The sequence below is a fragment of the Carettochelys insculpta genome, chromosome 1 (assembly GCF_033958435.1).
Source record: "Carettochelys insculpta isolate YL-2023 chromosome 1, ASM3395843v1, whole genome shotgun sequence".
Classification (NCBI taxonomy): domain Eukaryota; kingdom Metazoa; phylum Chordata; order Testudines; family Carettochelyidae; genus Carettochelys; species Carettochelys insculpta.
The window spans coordinates 180,327,501-180,346,273 of NC_134137.1; the positions used below are offsets into that span (position 1 = coordinate 180,327,501).

At 43.6% G+C, this 18,773-nt stretch overlaps 1 protein-coding gene across 3 annotated transcripts in view; it reads left to right on the forward strand.

Annotated features, from left to right (window-relative positions):
• GART (phosphoribosylglycinamide formyltransferase, phosphoribosylglycinamide synthetase, phosphoribosylaminoimidazole synthetase) overlaps positions 1–18,773 on the forward strand; it is a 70,069-nt gene that overhangs the window by 47,503 nt on the left and 3,793 nt on the right. The window contains exons 15-22 of one of the 3 annotated variants that reach the window (XM_074996708.1): positions 1,406–1,604; positions 4,190–4,438; positions 4,784–4,936; positions 7,722–7,925; positions 8,254–8,385; positions 9,008–9,138; positions 12,510–12,749; positions 15,064–15,205. In XM_074996708.1, the coding sequence (XP_074852809.1) occupies positions 1,406–1,604; positions 4,190–4,438; positions 4,784–4,936; positions 7,722–7,925; positions 8,254–8,385; positions 9,008–9,138; positions 12,510–12,749; positions 15,064–15,205 (1,450 nt within the window). The other 2 variants (XM_074996726.1, XM_074996717.1) reach the window with 2 other exon arrangements.

Consider the following 18,773-nt stretch of genomic DNA (forward strand, 5'->3'; position numbering starts at 1 on the left):
AAGGGGACCACCCCCTCCAGTGGTTAATATAGATTGAAAGAGGAGGGGAAACTCTCCTCACCAGCCAAGGAGTGTGTGTGCAGGAGCAGTCCTTACCCAAGCCAGGAAAAGGCAATTACTGGGAAGCAGTGCTCTGCCCACTACTTCTGCCCTGAGCCCTGCCCTCCTTACACCTATTGTGTCCTGTCCGATTTTTAGATTATAAATGTTTCCAGGCAGAGCCATCTTTTACTCTGTGTTTGTGGCCTGCATGGCACAATGGAGTCTCAGTTTTGACTGGGGATCCTGCATGCTACTGCATTACTATTACGGCTTCTAATCAATATAGTGATCCGGTTTTATCAGAACTCTTTTTTGGAACTTGCTTGATCATTTTTATTCTTTTGCTTAAGAAATAAGGCAAAAGTTTCTTGTACATGTGCTGCTTGGTCCAGAAAAATGTAGTCCAAAGAATCAAAATATTGTAAAGTCCCTGCTCTGTCACAATAACTCAATCACTTTTGCTGACTTACTAAAATCTTATGTCACTTGTTCACAGCAAGTGGGCACCCTGTGTTAATTTCTATGGGAGTGATGGGTGGTTAGTGTCTTGGAAATCAATCTCAATAGTATCAACTGTCATGATATTATCATAGATCTTATCATGACTGATATTTTACTTAAAGCCCTAGCTCCGGGAGGCAGAGGATTATGAGAGAATGTCAATCTTGATCATTGTTGTAGTAAGTTTCCAGCACAGATGGTTGTGGAAAATAGCTTGAAATTGTAACCTGAATGTAACCTAAAGAATCAGAACTATGAATGCAAATAAACAGCCAAAACGTATTATTTGTTTTAAAACTGCATGATATTTAACTGTGCTTTAATGTTTGGAGGAGGGCAGTACAGCAGGCTGCTTATTTAGGGGCCTGAATACTGATATAGGCTCCAAGACTTAGACACACAAATGTGATCATTTTGACATTAAACACTCTTTGCTCAACTTCTTCAGTCTACTAACATAGGGATGATAGGGTTCTTTTCCTCCCCCAGATGGGTGCTGTGATTCTCAACTATGTTTGCAAAATGCTGAGACCCTTTAATGAGAGGTGCCCTAGAAGTGAAATTACCATTTTTTCAATTTATGCTGTTTTATTTATTGTTCATTCTCTGCCCCTAAAAAGTCTCGTTTCCTGAATTTTCCTAAAATGTGACTCGTCTTATGAAAAACACAGGTAATCTTCCTCTCCACAAAAATAAGAGCCTTCAAGAAAGGATACATGCTAATTTGAAGGTACTGACAATTTTAGAGGCTTTTCTGAAAGTATCCTCTTGCAAAACGCGGTATTGATGCCTGACTGTTATTAGGCATCTCAGACGTTGTTTGTAATTCATATAAAAATTACAAACTGATCTCTTGTTACAGATTGCACAAGTATGTAAGAAACATGACACCATTGGCCAGGATTTGGTGGCCATGTGTGTCAATGACATCTTGGCTCAGGGAGCAGAGCCCCTCTTCTTCCTCGACTATTTTGCCTGTGGGAAACTGGATGTTGGAGTGGCTCAAGCAGTCATTGCAGGAATAGCTGAAGCCTGTAAAAAGGCAGGATGCGCTCTCTTGGGTATGTGCACTCCCTTCCTGTACAGGATTTGAAAATTTGTGTGCTGCACTTTTTTTTTAAATTGCTTTTTAGTGTTTTGTGTCCATGCTGTCTTTAGAAGAACTGTAAACCAAATTTGATGAGACTCTCATTAACTCTCTGTGCCTTATGAGGTTTCCATCCACCTTCCTAGCAGGTGCTGTTTGTTCACAAATGCCACGAGTAGTTCCAGAATCCATCTTTTTGAAATTTCTTTCTCTGTCCCTTCATTTAACTTCATAAACATGAAATGTATAAAGCCCTTCCTTCTAGCAGTTCATATATGTGAATTAGTTCTATATTTCAAGTCGATTTATGAATGTGCTGAAGAGGCACGTTTATTTTCTGATGAAGACTCAGTATTTGGAATATCTGTATTTTCCTAAAATCTGTTAACCACAAAATGTTAAGCTGCAGGTACAGGTTGAACCTCCCTAGTCCAGCACCCTTGTGGACTGACCATAGCCAAATGAAAGAATTTACTGGACCACAGGAGGGCAATATTGTCTAGCAGCATCACCAATATTTCCACTGCTTACTGGGCTGTTAAAAAGACATTTAAGGGTAAATTATACCTAAATAACAGCACAGAACACTGAGAGCCAAGACTGGTGGCTGGAAACAAACTTTAGGAGACCATGGGAAACTTGGCCACACCCATGATAAGTGCTCATCCAGCTAACAAAAATCATGCCAGACTACAAATGTTGCTGGATGAGAGAGGTTCAACCTGTATAAGCATTTTCCTTCTTACTCATTATACTAGGTAATCATGTTTTTTGAAGTTTATCTTACATAAAATTAATATAGTGGTTCATTTTCACTTGTGACTTTTACAAAAATATAACTTTTAAATGTCATTCAACTTATTTATGTGTTCCAAACTCTATTAGAGATTCTTGCCTTGTCCAAGTAATAATATGAATCCTTACTTTATAAAAGTAACAGAATGCAGGCTTTCAATTTTGAATGATAAAAATAAGAAAACAAAGTCCTGCTCTCTCTGTTTTTACCTATCTCCTCCTTTTAGAAGTAATTATCCCCCCCAGTAAAAAATAAAGGAGCAAAATTTAATACATTTTTAAAACAAACCTTAAACCACAGTTAGAGGTAAGCTTATCTGATTTTACTACCCTGCATTACATATGTTTTAAAACTACAATTGGGAAAACAGTAACTTTCCTTGAAAAATAGAACTGAGTTACCTGTGTGCAGGTGATTTAACTAAATCAGTTTTTATGCTGTTTTAGTTAAATCCAGGGAGCTTCCAATGTGGGGACACTTGTGCTCACATGGTCAGCTTTAAACATCAGTCTAACTTGATGTGACCTTAGAAACAACATCTGGGGTCCTCAGGAGTCAAGTCTTTCCTTCGTGTATTAGAGGATAGGGGATGAATAAATAAATAAGGGAAACTTGTCAAATTTTACACATGAATTCCAGTGTGCCGTGTGACACTTCTTGAGCAGTAAGTCCCCTGCACTGTGTGATTTCCCCATATCCTGCACAGCAGACACACCAGACCTATTAAAATCACTAACTTTTCTAAGCATTTTGCTACATGAGAGAGCTACTTTTGAACACCTCATGTCTTGTCTACAGTCGGCAAAAAAATAAAAAGTTACAACAAACTATAACATCCTTGCTGCCCTTTGCATCCCCACACAACAGCTGTCTTCCACACTTTGCCAGGCTTATTTATACAAAAGGGTCGCAACACCTAGGAAAAGGCCTTCAGCTGAGATGGGGGTCAAATGATGCAATCTACAAGCCACAGCATTGCAGCTGCACTGATTCAGCTAGCCTTGCTAACTCCATCCCACAAGGCAGTAGCATGTGTTTAAAAGTTATTGAAAAACCTCTGAGCAACAGTTCTGGGCGTTGTGGTATCGACATGTCAGAGTGTACTGCTCCAACCAGGCCTGTTAGGCATTCTGTGTATGTCTATGCCTGCCTGGTTCTGCTCAGCAATGCTGCTGTCTGGATATGCTAAACCATTGGGAAGGCAAGTGAAGCAATCAATTATTTCCTGCATTGAGCATCCTTGGATACAGTTCCTGGTGTAGCAGAGCTGTATCCCGGGGTGCTAATCTAAGCACTTATCTTTTGCTGAGTAAAGGAATAGATTTAATTTTCACTAAGGCTGCATGCTCAGGAGGTGGTCTCTGTTTTCAGACGCTCTTGGGATGGAAGCCAGATTAGCTCATAGATAGCAAACCCTAGGGAGAAAAATCCATATAAACAAGTATTTTAACTCTGGCTATCAGAAATTGGGATTTCCTGACATTCCCATTTATTTGTCATCAGTTGAAGTGACAGGAGCTTCAGCCCCATGACAAATGCTGTTTTTTGTCTTTTTTTTGTTCATACCAGTCTCTTTTTTTTTTTTTTTTTTTAATGTTGTAGCCTTCAGAGTTTTCTGGCTGATATGGACAGGAAGCCATAAACATTGCGCCCTATTATATGTGTGCAGTCATTTGCATCAGGTTGGAAACATGTAAAAATCAGGTGTGCATTGGTTGCAATGTTTTTCACACCCATACTTTCCCCTTCCCTGTCCCCTGCAGGAGGAGAGACTGCTGAAATGCCTGGAATGTATATGCCTGGGGAGTATGACCTTGCTGGCTTTGCAGTTGGTGCTGTGGAACGAGGACAGATGCTTCCACAACTAGAGAAGGTTGCTGATGGGGATGTTGTCATTGGAATCGCTTCCTCAGGGGTTCACAGCAATGGGTTTAGCCTTGTAAGGAAGATAGTAGAGAAGTCATCTTTAGATTTCACTTCATCCGTGGGTGGCTCTGCTGACCTGACATTAGGTACCATCTTAATACAAATACGTCTTCCCCTGAAGTGTAACCAATTGTCACTGTTTTCCCAACACAGCTTCTTTTTAACTATGCCACTGTTACTCCGCTCTATTCTCCTTTTTCTTTTCTCTTAATTAAATATACTGAAAGACATTCGGGTGGGGGAAATGGGTAATAACACTGGTGTATACTGCAGGAATTAGAGCAAAACGTTTTTCCAATTCAATTTACTCTACAATATAGTGGTTGCTTTTCAATGACTGGTAAATGAATGTTTTTAGGCTTCCTTTGCTTTAATTTGACGGACATTTATTTGTATGGTGTAATTAGTCTTTTTTCCTTTTACATTCACAGGAGAACTATTGTTAACCCCGACTAAAATCTACAGTAAAAGTCTGTTGCCTGTCCTTCGTTCGGGGCACGTTAAGGCCTACGCCCACATCACTGGAGGGGGTCTGTTGGAAAATATCCCCCGAGTTCTCCCAGAACCATATGGTGTAGTGTTAGGTAAGGAAACAAAAGGGACATAATATAACAATGGGCAGTTGGGGGTATATATTTGTGGGATGGACCTGAAAAGCCCATCAATGTGGTATAAGGTAGGACCAGGCGAAATGCAGCCCGCCACACATTTGGGTGCAGCCCACCACCATACTCTGGGCCACCAATGTCCTGCAGCTCAATGGGACCCTTAGGCAGGCTCTCTGCCTGCCGTGCCCTGCGTGTCACTCAAAGCAGCCAGCTAATGAGGCCAGTGTGTTTGTCTGCACACCGTGCACCCCTTGGAGGGCTGGGAGGTTTGCACGGTGCTCCTAGCCCCAGCACAGTCCTCGCAGCTCCCATTAGTCAGAAGCCTGCGTGGGCCTTGCTTGCAGGTGCATGCAGCACAGACACACACGCTGGCCCTAGCAGCAGGCCGCTTTGAGAGGCATGTGGGACTGCAGCAGCCGGAAAGCCTGCCCAAGAGTCTGCTGGGCCACCTAAGCTAAGCACCTCCCAGCTAGAGTCTGCACCTGGCACCTCACCTCCTCCCTCACCCCAGAGCCACTGCACCCCTGTCAGAGGTCACAGCCCAAACCTCTGGGCTACCACCTACACGTCTCTTCCAGGTCAGAATCTTCTCCTGCACACAAAGCACCTCCTGCACCCCAATCTCCTGGCCCAGGCCACAGCCCCATCCTGCATCCCACTCCCCTACCCAGAGCTCCTTCTTATACCCAGCTTCTGTCCCAGATCCCGCACCCCCTGCATTAGTATGAAAGAAAGTGCAGGCTTTTGACTGCTTAACAGATTCTGGGAGTGGTGTCCCATTAAAAATTATTGCCCACCCTTGTTATAAGGTAAATTCACACTTCCCTCAAGTCTCATATTTGCTTGTCTAGAACATGGCTTATTTTTATTAGATTTTTATTGAATGTCCTCTTTCACTCAAAATACCTGCAAAGTGCCTTGTAGCCTTAAGATTGCAATCTCTCCTCCCTTGAAATCAGAATGTTTTGGGTTGAGTTTATTTATTTAAGCTACCAGATGATTTAAAAACAACAAAAAGAGGATTGCTTCCCTCCTGTAACCTCACACAAGCTCCATTCATTCTAAATTGAGAGATCTTTGCTGTGCCTTAGGATGCAATTAGTAGTTTAGATGTTAGGAAGAAGAAGTCATAAACATACTTTGTACTTTGACACTCCCTTAATATGTACATCAAACCATTTTATGTACATTATTTAATCCTCATAATCACCCACTGGGATATTATTATTCCCATTATACAAGCAAGCACCTGTTGGCATAACAAAGTAGAACAGCTTGTTCAAGAGCACATAGTGTTTGTACCAGGTGCAAAATCAAAAAGAAAACTCACGACTTCCTGTTCCAAATAGTAAATTGTACTTCCTTTCCACCGAGACAGTCAAATCTGTTTTTTTTAATAGTACTCAAGTGATTTTAGTTTACAGAAGAGATAAATTAATGAAATCCAGGACATGCCATTTTAAATATAATACAGTAAACCCTTGAAATGCGCGATTTTGACTTGCACTTGACTCGCATTAACGCAAGTTAAACACAGCTCAAAATCTCACTCCCCTGCCAGCCCTGGCTCAATGCCCATGGCCCCAGTTCAAACCCCCTGCTGGCACACCACCCCTCATGCACAGCTCTGCCTCAACACAACCCCCCCATCCCTATTCAAACCCCCTGTGCACCGCTCCAGTTCCAGCCTCCTGCCCTGGTTCAAACCTTTTGGTCCCAGTTCAAATCCTCCACACGTGGCACCAGTTCAATCCTCCCCACCCCCAGCTCAGTTCAACCCCCTTGCATGCGGCTCCAGTTCAGCCCCACCCCCCAACGCCCTGGTTCAAACCCCCCATCCGCAGCTCCGGTTCCATTCTCCTGCCCCAGTTGAAACCCCTTGCGGCCCAGCTCACCCCTGAAGCAGGGCTGCGGCTCACCATCCCCATGCGCGGCTCTGGCTCAACCCCCTGTCCAGGTTCAACCATCATTGTTATCCTCACCCACCCACCCAGCTCTGACTCAACTCCACCCCCCACCCCCCTGCAGCCCTAACCCCTCCTACCCCCCGCCCCACAGCCCAAACTCACCACCAGGCTTAACCCTCCCCAACTGCCCCGCAACCCCAGGACTTACCTTTCTGCTGCTTCCCTGCCTGCAGAATGGGCGTTCCACCGAGGAAAAAGCCGCCCCCCGACTCATGCGAAATTCGGGTTACGTGAGGGTGCATGGAACGGAACCCTCATGTGAATCAAGGGTCTACTGTATATCAAAAGAAGCCTGCTCTCTTAACTGGCTTGTTCAGCAGTGCTATGGGCCAATGAATTCTTGCCAGTGGGAAAAGGGATCTGTTTGTTGGAATTTGATGGTCCCTCCCTCATTTTATACCCTTTCTACCACTGCAGCTGTCATCCCTCAGTAGAGTGTGACTAATAAAGAGTACCTTCAAAGTATCCTCAAAGGCACCTTGTATATATTAACTAATGGGTCACAGTTGAGTGACCTGATTCAGTTCGTACATTCATTTTCCAACATTTCAGACCCCACTGACTGAAGCAGTACAAGACATGGATTGGGAATTAAATCTAGTTCTTCTACATCACAAAAGAAATCACTGGACCTGAGACTGCTCCAGATCTAAGCATCTTTGCCTTTGTAATTCCATCCAGAAATTCTGGTTCTTGATTATTCTAGGAACCAAAAGATTGATGTGAAGACAATCATTCCTATTAAACGCTTGTTTTGTACTTCAACAAGCATTTACAGCTTTAGCCCTTTTCAGATGCTCACAGCTGGCAGATACCTGAAATCTTCTCCTGGCTCCAAAAAGAGGGGAACCTCTCAGAAGAGGAGATGGCCCGAACGTTTAATTGTGGGATCGGCGCCATCTTGGTGGTAGAGGAGGAACTGGCTCAGCAAGTTCTGAAGGATGTACAAAGGCACGAGGAAGCCTGGCTGATTGGAAAAGTCTTCTCCCGATGCACAGGTACTGGATTCTCATTTATCTAGAGGAACGTAAGGCCAGATCCCCCGCTGATATAAATCGGTGAAGCTACACTGATGTTAGCGGAAAACTTGGTCCATAGATACCACTTTATCGCGTTTGCTTCAGGGATGCATTAGTGATAGTCCTGAGGACTCTGGTTACAAATACAAAAAACACTTGCTTAGCAGTGTTTGATAAATGAATGGTAGTTTTGAAACTGAGAAAAACAAAAAGTACTGTGGGTCTGATTCTCAGATGTGCTGAAATCCTTTTATACCTCCATATTTCTGTTTGTTTACATGTAACACATGTTTTTCCTCTCATTAAGAATCTGCCCGTGTTGAAGTCAATAATCTGCTTCGAGCCTTGCAATCACATAAATTACAGTTTTTCCACAACTGCATCCAAGACAAAACCCAGACAAGCAAAGTGAAGGTGGCTGTTCTTATCTCTGGAACAGGTGAGGCTTTTGCATTATTTACTACAAGGGACAGCATGGGCTGTTGAACAAGAAACTTGGGCCCTGAACCAAAACTGCTTCAAGTTACTAGAAGTGTTTCAATGGATTTCAGTGGGCTTTCAGTCAGGTGCTTAGGGATCAACACCAGGGGGCAGCCTGTCAGGGCAGGCAGAATAGATTTTTGCCCAAGATGGTTTTGAATGGGATCTGCTATGAGAATTACTCACTGCTGCCAGCTCTTGGTGAGATACACCTACACGTGTAGCTTTTGCCTATATCAGCTTCAGATGACCAACCAGCTGTTCAGAAGGATGCAGCATTGTATTGTGAAACAGACCAAACTTCCCTCTGAGTTTTACAGACATATGGGCAGCCCCCTAATGTAAGAAATGCAGCACAGTTCATGCACTGGAAAGTCTGTTTCACAAATGCATAACTTATGAAACCATGTCACGTTCACACATACAGCAGGAGTCCAAGCCTGGTTTCACTAAAGTCAATGGAGGGACACACCTTGTCTCAGGCCCTTCTTACATGGCTGTTTGAAAAGCCGTCTGAGAATTTTCAGTGTATTTACTCTCTAAGCAATGCTTGGTGTTTCTTTCTTCTTTTTAATTTTTAGGCACAAACCTTGAAGCCCTAATAACCAGCACAAAAAAATCAACCAGCTATGCACGGATAGTCCTCGTCATTTCTAACAAGTCAGGTGTAGAAGGGTTGAGAAGAGCTGAAAGAGCTGGTATTCCTACAAAAGTAAGCAATATTGCACCTTTTGAATCAGATGTTACTAACTCATTGCTGTGGAAAGCTAGGCAAGTAGCCAGAAACTCTTGAATTCTTCTATGCCATTGGCTTTCTGGGCCCTTGGGAAAATCACTTAATTTCTGTCTCCCATCTGTAAGCTGGAGACAGCGGTTCAGCTTTTATTTCCTTGTTGTAGGTGTTACAAGAATTTGTTATGGCGGGCACCTAGAAACCCTTGCCATTGTTAATGTTGCAGACCACTTAAAAGTAAAACCCTATCATCTGTCTCTCTCACTCATACCCCTCTGCTCCACTTACCTTTCATTTCTGGAGTTGATTTTCCTTGCTTGGGTCTCCTCAGAGGTGATTGTTTTTATTATTACATTTTGAAAAGCTATTCATTTTATTTTTAAGTTCAGCTGTGCTGAAAAAAAATGTACATTTCCGACAATGCTACAGCCAACATGGCTGCAATTTAAAATAGCGTGGAGAGAGGCCTTGAGATTTGTGTGTGTGTTTGGTTTGCAAAAATATTTGTCAGTTTGGCCCAATTCTTCACTGTTTATAATGTGAGATCTGCCATTGATTTCAACTAGTGCATGATGTGATGCTAAAACTAATTATTATTATTATTATTTTACTATTTGCATATTAGAGAGACAGGATGGGTAAAGTAGTATCTTCTTTTCCCCCGTTGTAAGGGCTACTGCTGTGGCTAGCCCCTCGTAGTACTAGTGCCATAGGAATATGTGATAAAGATGAGGGTCCACAAAGGGACTGAGGCATTGCGAGGCTCAGTTTCATGCACCTAATTTCTAGGCACCTAGGAAATCACTGAAACAACACTGCACTCCACAAAGCTTGAGTTAGGCACTGAGGCTCCCTGTCCAGAGCACAGGGTGAGAGAGCACCTCTGAATGCAACGGGCGAAAGCCGGCCCTTCAGGTTGGAGCTGCCCAAGCCAGTCTGTGGGAGATGATGACAAGAGCTGCACTCCCTTCCATCTCTTGGTGACAGACATCTAAGACCAGGCTACAGGGAGACATCAAACTCTGCTTAGAGATCCCCAAATAAGAACCAGCCGTGCAGAGTCAGGAACCTGAGGTGCCTGTGGGGTTTCTTGCAGGAATGACTCAGGCATGCGACTCACTCCACACATAATGGAGGTGGGGAAGAAGCAGCAGTGCCCACCTTATAGCTTTTGGCCCAGCTGTTAGAGTACTTACCTGGGTTGTGGAAGCCTCACATTCAGTCCTCTCCCCTCACCCCAAAGGGGAGTGAGGATTTGAAGGGGGACTCCCGCCTTTCAAGAAGCATCCTAACTACTAAGCTATGGCATCATCTGAGGCAGGGCTCGCTGCCTTTCCCGTGGAAGGTGTTCCTATTGGCCAAACAATGCAAGTGTGATTAGAGCAGGGAGACTGGGCCCTGAGTCTCCCACTTCCTTCATGGGTGCCCTACCCACTGGACTGCAGCATCATTCTCCTGTGCTCCCACTCTCTGGCTCCATAACCATATTTACGTGCAGTAGGAGAATCCTGGGGCCAGGCTGAGAGTAGGAATGATTCTGGAGTTTAGCGATTAGGGCTCTCTTATGGGAGGTAGGTTGGAGACCTGGATCCCAGTCCTAGGTAACGATGCAAGACTGTAATGGATAGCTCAAAGATAACCAAAAGGCCTATAAGGTTACCTAAGTCTCTCCACCAGCGGCCAGACACTGCCCCAGGTTTTACCCCGCAACCTGTGTCGATGTCACGGGACCTGATCCAGTGGGGTTTACAGGGTGCGTGATCGAGCTGCGCTGTTCCCAGGAAAGGACGACAGACCAAAGATCAACTGTCCACAAAAGATTTTATTTATCAAGAGCGAGGATTCTTTTTATATTATAATATTTTTCTTCCTATTTAAACCTATTTATGCTTGTTTATATGTTTCTATTTTGTTTGTTCTATAAGTACAACTATTTATTCCCTTGTTCCCTAAGCCTAGCACAGGATTAGATAGCAAAGGAGTAGTAGCCTTTAGTGTGCTGTGTTAACAATTCATTCTATTCTAAACCCCCTTAACTTACTTTGAATCCAAATGGGGTACACAACGAGGTGTTCTTCTTCGTGTGCTGTAAGGGAAAATAAATTAGAACTGCATATAAATATTCCTACTAACTATATATGTATGTATATGTGAAATATATGTGTATATATATGTGCCGGAATATTTATACTGGTAACAGGCTTCCAGTTATGTATATTGTTTATGCCTGATTGTTTATCCTGGTAACAGACTTCCAGAAAATATATAGGATATTTTAGTCTAAAAGGACTACAATATAATGATTAAGACTACATTGGCTTCCCTTTACCTTAGCGTCCTATTGCCCAAATTATGGGTAGTTTGATCTAAAGAGACTACAATACAGTGTACTCCTGGAACCGCCTATGTCGTTCCCCCAGTTATGGGAGTCCCTTTACTGCATCGTCCAGGAGTAAGTCTAAGCTATATTGTATTCCCTTCACTACGGCGCACCCACGCTCTCCTTCTCTTTAAAGGGCAAGGTCGTTCTATCCCAGGCCCAGCCTCCTAGGAGAACAGATGGTTATATAGGTGAGTGAGTTTGGCCTGCTGGCCAGGCAGGTTGACTCCAAAAGTAGCCGTGGGTCTAGCCCTCTCGTCCGACTACTACCTCAATAGCAAGTAGCGCGTGGGAAAGATGTTTATACCTCGAATCTACGAACTACTGCCTTAATAACAATAGGTACAGTCTCCTCAGACTGCCTTAGGTCTTATTGACAATGCCCAAGGTCTTAATACCCTGTAGGGGTTCAAAACAATGGGGTTTTCCCTTTAACGGGTTATCCCCTAAGTTATCTTCCTATTTATATGTAGATATATATGTGTGAATGAGTTGGGGTATTCCTGATTACAGGTTTATCCCCCTAATGCTTCTACCTCGACTCAAGTGAGCTCTACTTGGAAGAGGGAGCAAACAGTTCTGAATCCCTATGTACTAATAAATAAATCCTATACTAGTCTTCTACTTGTATGTAAAATACAAAGGCTAGGTCTGTTACGACCGCCTCCTGTGCTTTACAAAGTGACTTAGGGAAACAGGGTCACAGAATTTAAGGCGCGCCTATTTTTTAAACAGTATTAGAATTCCTAGACCTGACATAAAAATAACAGCAGCAAGGAATGACTACGGATAGAGTTACTAGTAACAATACGATAGATAAGATAAAAAATATTAAACCTAGTTCCATTATGATTAATTAACTAAGTAACAATTGAACAACTAACTAACCTAATGTCCCTTAAGTGTGTGGAGGTATGATGTTAAAATACCTAGCCCTCCTGCTCTGTCTATCCGGGCGCTGGGCCCGCAGGTCTCCTCCGGAGCTAGGAAAGGATGCCCTCACGGCGCGCTTTTTTGGCAGCCGCGGCAGGCAGACAGGAAAGGCAAGGGAAAAGAAGAGGTGGCCAGGGGAAAAGGCCAACGTGGTACACAAAAACCCCTGGCAGAAAAAGCGGCAGCGGCTCCGCCGCCGGCCAGCAGAGACCGCCGCTTGCGCAGCTCACCAGGCGGGGCACCAGCCGGCGCGGTCCGCCCGGTGAGCCTGCCTCAGGTAAAGTTCTGAGGGCTTTGAGTGATTTCAGTTCAGTCTCTAGATGTCTTGACTGGAGCTCTTCAAAAAGGCTTCGTAGCCGGAGCTCTTCGCAAAAGGGCTTCTGCGTCCCGCGGCGGCTGGGGAGCGTCGATTGACACGGCGGTCCGCTTCAGCTCTTCGCGTCGAACCTTCAGCTACAAGCGCAGTCCAGCTCTGAACTCAGTCCTTTTGGGGTCTTCCGTCCTCTCCTCTTCCTTCGCTGTCCTCCGGCGGACTGAGGTAGCCGGGGCTGGGCTCCAGAATTTATAGAGCCAGGGCGGACCTGGCTGAACACTCACAGGTGTCAGGTCCGCACCTGGGTTGCCCCGGCAACCAAGATGCACATTCTGTATACATATTCATGAGCATCCTATTTTATCCTATCAGTGCATCAGAATTTAAACCTACGCTCATGAATAGTCAATTAGCTAATACATATTCATTACCAACCGATAACCCTAACAGTTATCTCCTATACCTTGTATTGAACCTATATTACCTATGTATTTTAACACTAGTTTTTGAAGTAAATCTTTTTATATTTTAATTCTATTTCTAGGCGGATTGATGGGGAATACTGTTAGGTAAATAAAAATAAAACTTTTAATTTAAAAGTGCTTAATACCTCGAGGCCGTCTGGTAAAGGGTAGTGGAAGGCACACACAAGCCTCACAGCCCATGGCCAGGGACATGTTCTCTAAAAAGAGGAATTTACAACACTAGGCACCCATCACTTCCATTATTTATCCATGGTGGAATGAACAGCTTCAACAGGCAAGGTGGAGAGAGCCCCACAAGAGGGTATTGTGTAGTTCGGGGTTTACAGCACTTTCTGAGAATTTGGGACGGCTGTTCAAATTCTTTTTCCACCTCTGAGTGAGGGGAATTGATCCTGGGTCTCCCACATCCCAGGAAAATACTCTAACCACTGGGCTAAAAGCTATAGGTGTGTGGTATCACCACTGTTTCCTTCTTCATCGGATTTTAAACCACACTTGGTCCAATAGACGTGCTCAGAAATCACACACAACATCAGACTCTGCATATGACTTAGTGTTGATCTATACTGCTCTGCTGTTAATTTTCCAGAGTTCGATTTTTGCTGCCTGTGTTAAGATACGGCAAACTTGACCTCCCTGGGCTCAGCCGTAGACCCCTGTGCTCCACACTATCACATGATTTAAGGGACATCAGCATGAGCCTGAAGGGCCCTAGACAATACTAGGGCAGAAAGTTGATTCTGATATGCTGATTCTAGTGACGCTAATGACGTAGCTGGAATTGCTTATCTGAGATTGACTGATGTAGCTCTACCCTTAGATGTGCAGTCACTTATCTTCTGGTTCATGAATTGCTTTGGGGCTAAAGGAAAAGATCGGTGTCCGGCTGACTACAGGGCCTAAAACATAGACACCCAGGGACTGAAAACATAGGTGTCAAGTAAGCTTAGAGGCCAGTAGGGATCAGTGAGTGTTTTATGGATCCCACTGTCAGAGACAGTCTGTCCTGAAGAGCTCACATCTAAATGAACTCACAAGACAGAGTGGGAAGGGAATCAGCACCCCACAGAGGTGAAATGACTTGCTAAGGATGAAATTCAGTAGCAAAGCCAACATGAGAAGCCTGTCCAGCCCTATCCACTCAACCACACTGCCAGTGAACTGAACCACTGAACAACCAGTTTAGTATAAACTTTTCAAACCTAATGTGTTGCCTTCAAACTTAATTGTTTTTTGTACACATCATTGTATTTAATAGGCCTCGTTATTTTAAAATTGTGGGTATTTTAAGGATTATTTTAAAACTATGGGCATTTTAAGAAATAGTTTGGTAGTTTAGTTTAATTTTAAAAATATTCACCTTTAAATATGGCATATGTGTCCTTAATTGAGAAGACTTTAACTGGAGCAGTCCTTATTCTTGTTCTTCCTTACCCAGCTGTTCCTTCTTAACATGCTTATTATTATCCATCTGAATTTTTGTGGTGCCCGATGTTACGTTTTTGAAATCACAGAGGAGAAGGCCATCTTTTGAAATTGGCGAGGATGGAATCTTGTTTTTCAGTTTAAACTGATATTGGATTTGCATTACTTTAAACCCTACAGATTGCTTTAAGTCCTCGGATCAATTGAAGCCGCTTAAGCTAGTTTAAGAGTTAAAGTGCTTGTTGTAATTGTCAGGTAGTTGGAGATTTTTATTTGATTACAGTATAGTATTTCAGCATGTTCTTGTATGAGAGGGTCAATTAATCTCACATTCACATATGTGTTTCTCTGTTTTTTTTATATTGTAGGTGATTGACCATAAATTGTATGGAAGTCGCATAGAATTTGATAATGCAGTTGATAAAGTCCTTGAAGAATTCTCAGTTGAACTGATCTGTCTTGCAGGATTTATGCGGATTTTGTCTGGTCCCTTTGTCAAAAAGTGGGATGGTAAATAGGCTGTTCTAATGTATATTTCCAAACATGACAAAAGACATATTGCAGCTGCAATTAAAAATTGCATTTAATCTGGCAAATATTACAGAGAGAGAACCAGCCAAGTGCACATAAATGATTGACCACTTTAAATAGTAAAGCCCTTTGATCAGATATATTCTGGATTTTTTTAAAGAAGATACAAAACTGGGGATGGTTGGAACAGAAACCTTCCTTCTCCCCAAAACCACAACTAAAGCATCATCTTTGATTGCCTGGGGAGTTAAGAACTTAAGACAATTTAGCGGTGTACCAGTTTCATATCAGAAGCTAACCGACCAACTGGCTGCTGATCCCATCATTGCTGATGATTGGGATGATGCAGGAATAAGCTGTGACATGCTGAGTTTGTTCAAAGGCTGAAGCTGTAACATTTATAGAAATTGCTCAAGTTGCAAAGTCATCGAGTAGTCCCTCTGGTCCTAAATAAGCATAAGGCTTAAAAGTACCCATCAGGTTAAAATCCCAGGGACACAGTGGAGTCAGAAATCCCCAACCAAGCAGATAATGGGGAGAAATATACTTACGAATGGGATGCCTTGTATAGTATCTGCCCTAGTTAGTAATGTCTTCCCCAGCTCTGTGCTGTGGACCCCTTTCCTCATCCTCTCCTGTTCCCACACTATGCCCTAGTTTCAGGATAAGAAGCCATTACAAGTAATCTGTACTATGATGGGATCGCCTCAGAAACAGAGACTTAGCCTATAAATAGCTTTTCTGTGTTGCAAAAATGCATCTCTCAAACAGGTCACTTACCCTCCTGCGTTAAGCTCCCATCTTAAGTCTGTCTTGTCCTACGTGCTCCCCAACCACTTTCAGGTGCATAGCTTTCACCCTTAGCTTCAATTACTACAGGAAAAGGGAAGGGAATCCCCTGCCTCCTTAGTTAATGGCTTTTTTGGGTCAGGCCAAAATTTCCTTCCTAACCCCAAACAAAGCAGGTAGAGTAACCTTAAGCCTGTGAACAAGAAACAGGCAAAAATGTACAGCCTTGTTTACACAGTAAAAGATAACCCCTTCTGTCAGACTTAGGAGCTGAGGAGTAGGGAGATGTTCAACCTCCTGTGAGAAAGCAAAACTAGTTCCTAGTCCTCCTGCCAGACCATTTTTACACCTTGCTATCTTGTTTGGCAGTCACTTTGTAACGAGTAGGACGTCTTCATGTCACCCTCCTATTTGTGAGTGCATTGATGGCCGATCAAGCCAATTCTGGAGCCGCAGATCTCCTCACAGAAAGGGTAGCTGATGGAGGCACCTGTACATGACTTCTTCTAACATGAGGGGACTGTTGCACTGCAGCCACCACATGGTTCTTGATGGATGGAAAGCTCAGGTCTAATGGCATGGAATCCACGACAGCTGGGAGCCTCCTGTCTGCTGCAGCTTTCATCCACCTTCACAGCCATTGTAGCATTTGTACCTTTGCTATCCCCTGCCTGTTCTGCCGTTGAGGACTTTGAGGATTTTTCTTTGTCTGGACCCTCCCCGCCCGATCTTGTCGCCATGGGTGACCCTGCTGGAGCACGAGACTCCCTGCGGCATCGCTCTTGGGTTCCTTAGATCACGCACCCGCTCACCACGACAAGATGACGATCCAGAGAGTAGGACACCCTGCTATCACAGGAGGAGGCCACCTTAATTCTGAGTTTGCAAGGGGGGGCCGGATTTCTTTCCTCCAACAGAGAAATAAACAAGAAAGGGTGAAGGAAGCTGTATCTTTCTGTTCTCTTCGTATCATCTTTCCATTTCCTTATAATGGAGGAATTGTGGGTGACCTGCTTCTACAGAGGAGAGGATAAGAGAGCAGATACTGAAATTCCTGTACAAGTAAATAGTACACTCTGTTTCCACTGATTCAGGAAGTAGGAATAGCTGCAGGTATTGCAGGAGAAACAGTCTGCAACAGGGAAAACTATCCCTGTGCTTAAGTTAAACAGAGACTGGGGACCAATCAAGACTCCTAGTTTTCCATGTGCATATAGGACTGAAGTCCTCTGTTACAGTTCAGCAGCTGTACTACTACCAGCAGTTACCAGGTCACTGGGTGGCAGGTCTGATCTGCCTAGGTCTTGAGCACCTGTGGTGCTGGATTCAAGACCTGTAGTCCCTGACAAACTAGGAGACTTCATAACGTTTGCACAAGTAAATGCAAAATCCTCATTTTCCCATGAGTGTTTTTGTGTTGTCTAAGTAGCAGTAACAAAGAGAAGCAAAAGCTTTCAGGACTTTTATCAAGTTATCTCCTGGTCTCCTGCCCTTCTCCATCCCTTAACACCCAGTTTACCCTCTGGCCTGTCTCAGACTGATGCGTTGGAACCTGACCCAGTCCAATTCCTGCTCTGCCAGTAGCTCAGACTCCCCCTGTCCTGTTCATGACATGGTTCCTCTTTGGTACTGCAGTGCTGAAGGTGAATCTTAGCAGAATAGATGCATGAAGAACAGCTTCCTGTACTCCACCTTCTCAGAATACTAAAACCAAGGAACTCAACTGAGGTATCATTTTCACTATGCTGTTCTCTGGGCATTTTTGTTCAAGAACAAGACTATCACATTGCATATTGAAGTGGAAAAAAAACCTTATTTGAACAAAATAGGCTGGAGATATTGTTGAAAATCTGTTGGTTCTTATGGTATGCCTGTCTCCATAAGGCTGCCAGTGTCATTGGAGAGGTTACTGTTGCATGCATACAAACTGTGCATTGGACTCCGTCGGAAATGGCCCTAATCTTATATTCATATACTGACAATCATCACTTCTCTTACTTATCCCTTTTCAGTACATTTTTTCCATTTTGGAATTGGGCCCTGGATGCCCCTTACATTAGTCAGCCAATTGGACTCCGTCGGAAATGGCCCTAATCTTATATTCATATACTGACAATCATCACTTCTCTTACTTATCCCTTTTCAGTACATTTTTTCCATTTTGGAATTGGGCCCTGGATGCCCCTTACATTAGTCAGCCAAGCATCACACTGCAGTCCAGTTAAGCTGTTGATGAACATTGACAGCATGCAACTCACACAGATGAGGTAAGGAGTGATATGTGTACAGGTTACCCTGACGTGAGGCATATGTTGTAGTTTTCCTGTGAACCTGAAGCAGAATTTTTGTTTGGTCTGAATTAAAAATCAGATCCTTGACTGCTGTAAAATGCCATTGCACCATACCATGCAACTTACTAGACACATTAATAGTTTAGGAGGAGAAAAAATATACTTATTTTCAGAAGACAATCTGATGGCTCTGCAGATCTCGGATGTACAATTGCTACAGCTTTCAGTCCTATTCTGAGGCTAGAGAGTCTAGAATGCTCACAAGGCATAGCACTCATTTCTAGGGGAAAGGCCTAATGCAGCTCACTACTATAATGTGGATCCTGGTGACGGTTCATTAGGAGGAGCCCTCAGCTTCTGAAAGAGCATAATGCTAGGTGTGGTGTGCTTCTGCTTCTTGGAAATCCAAGGGGCTGCTCCAGTGTAGGCATCAATTCTCTGCTGTTAAGACTGAACAATTCTCAGTG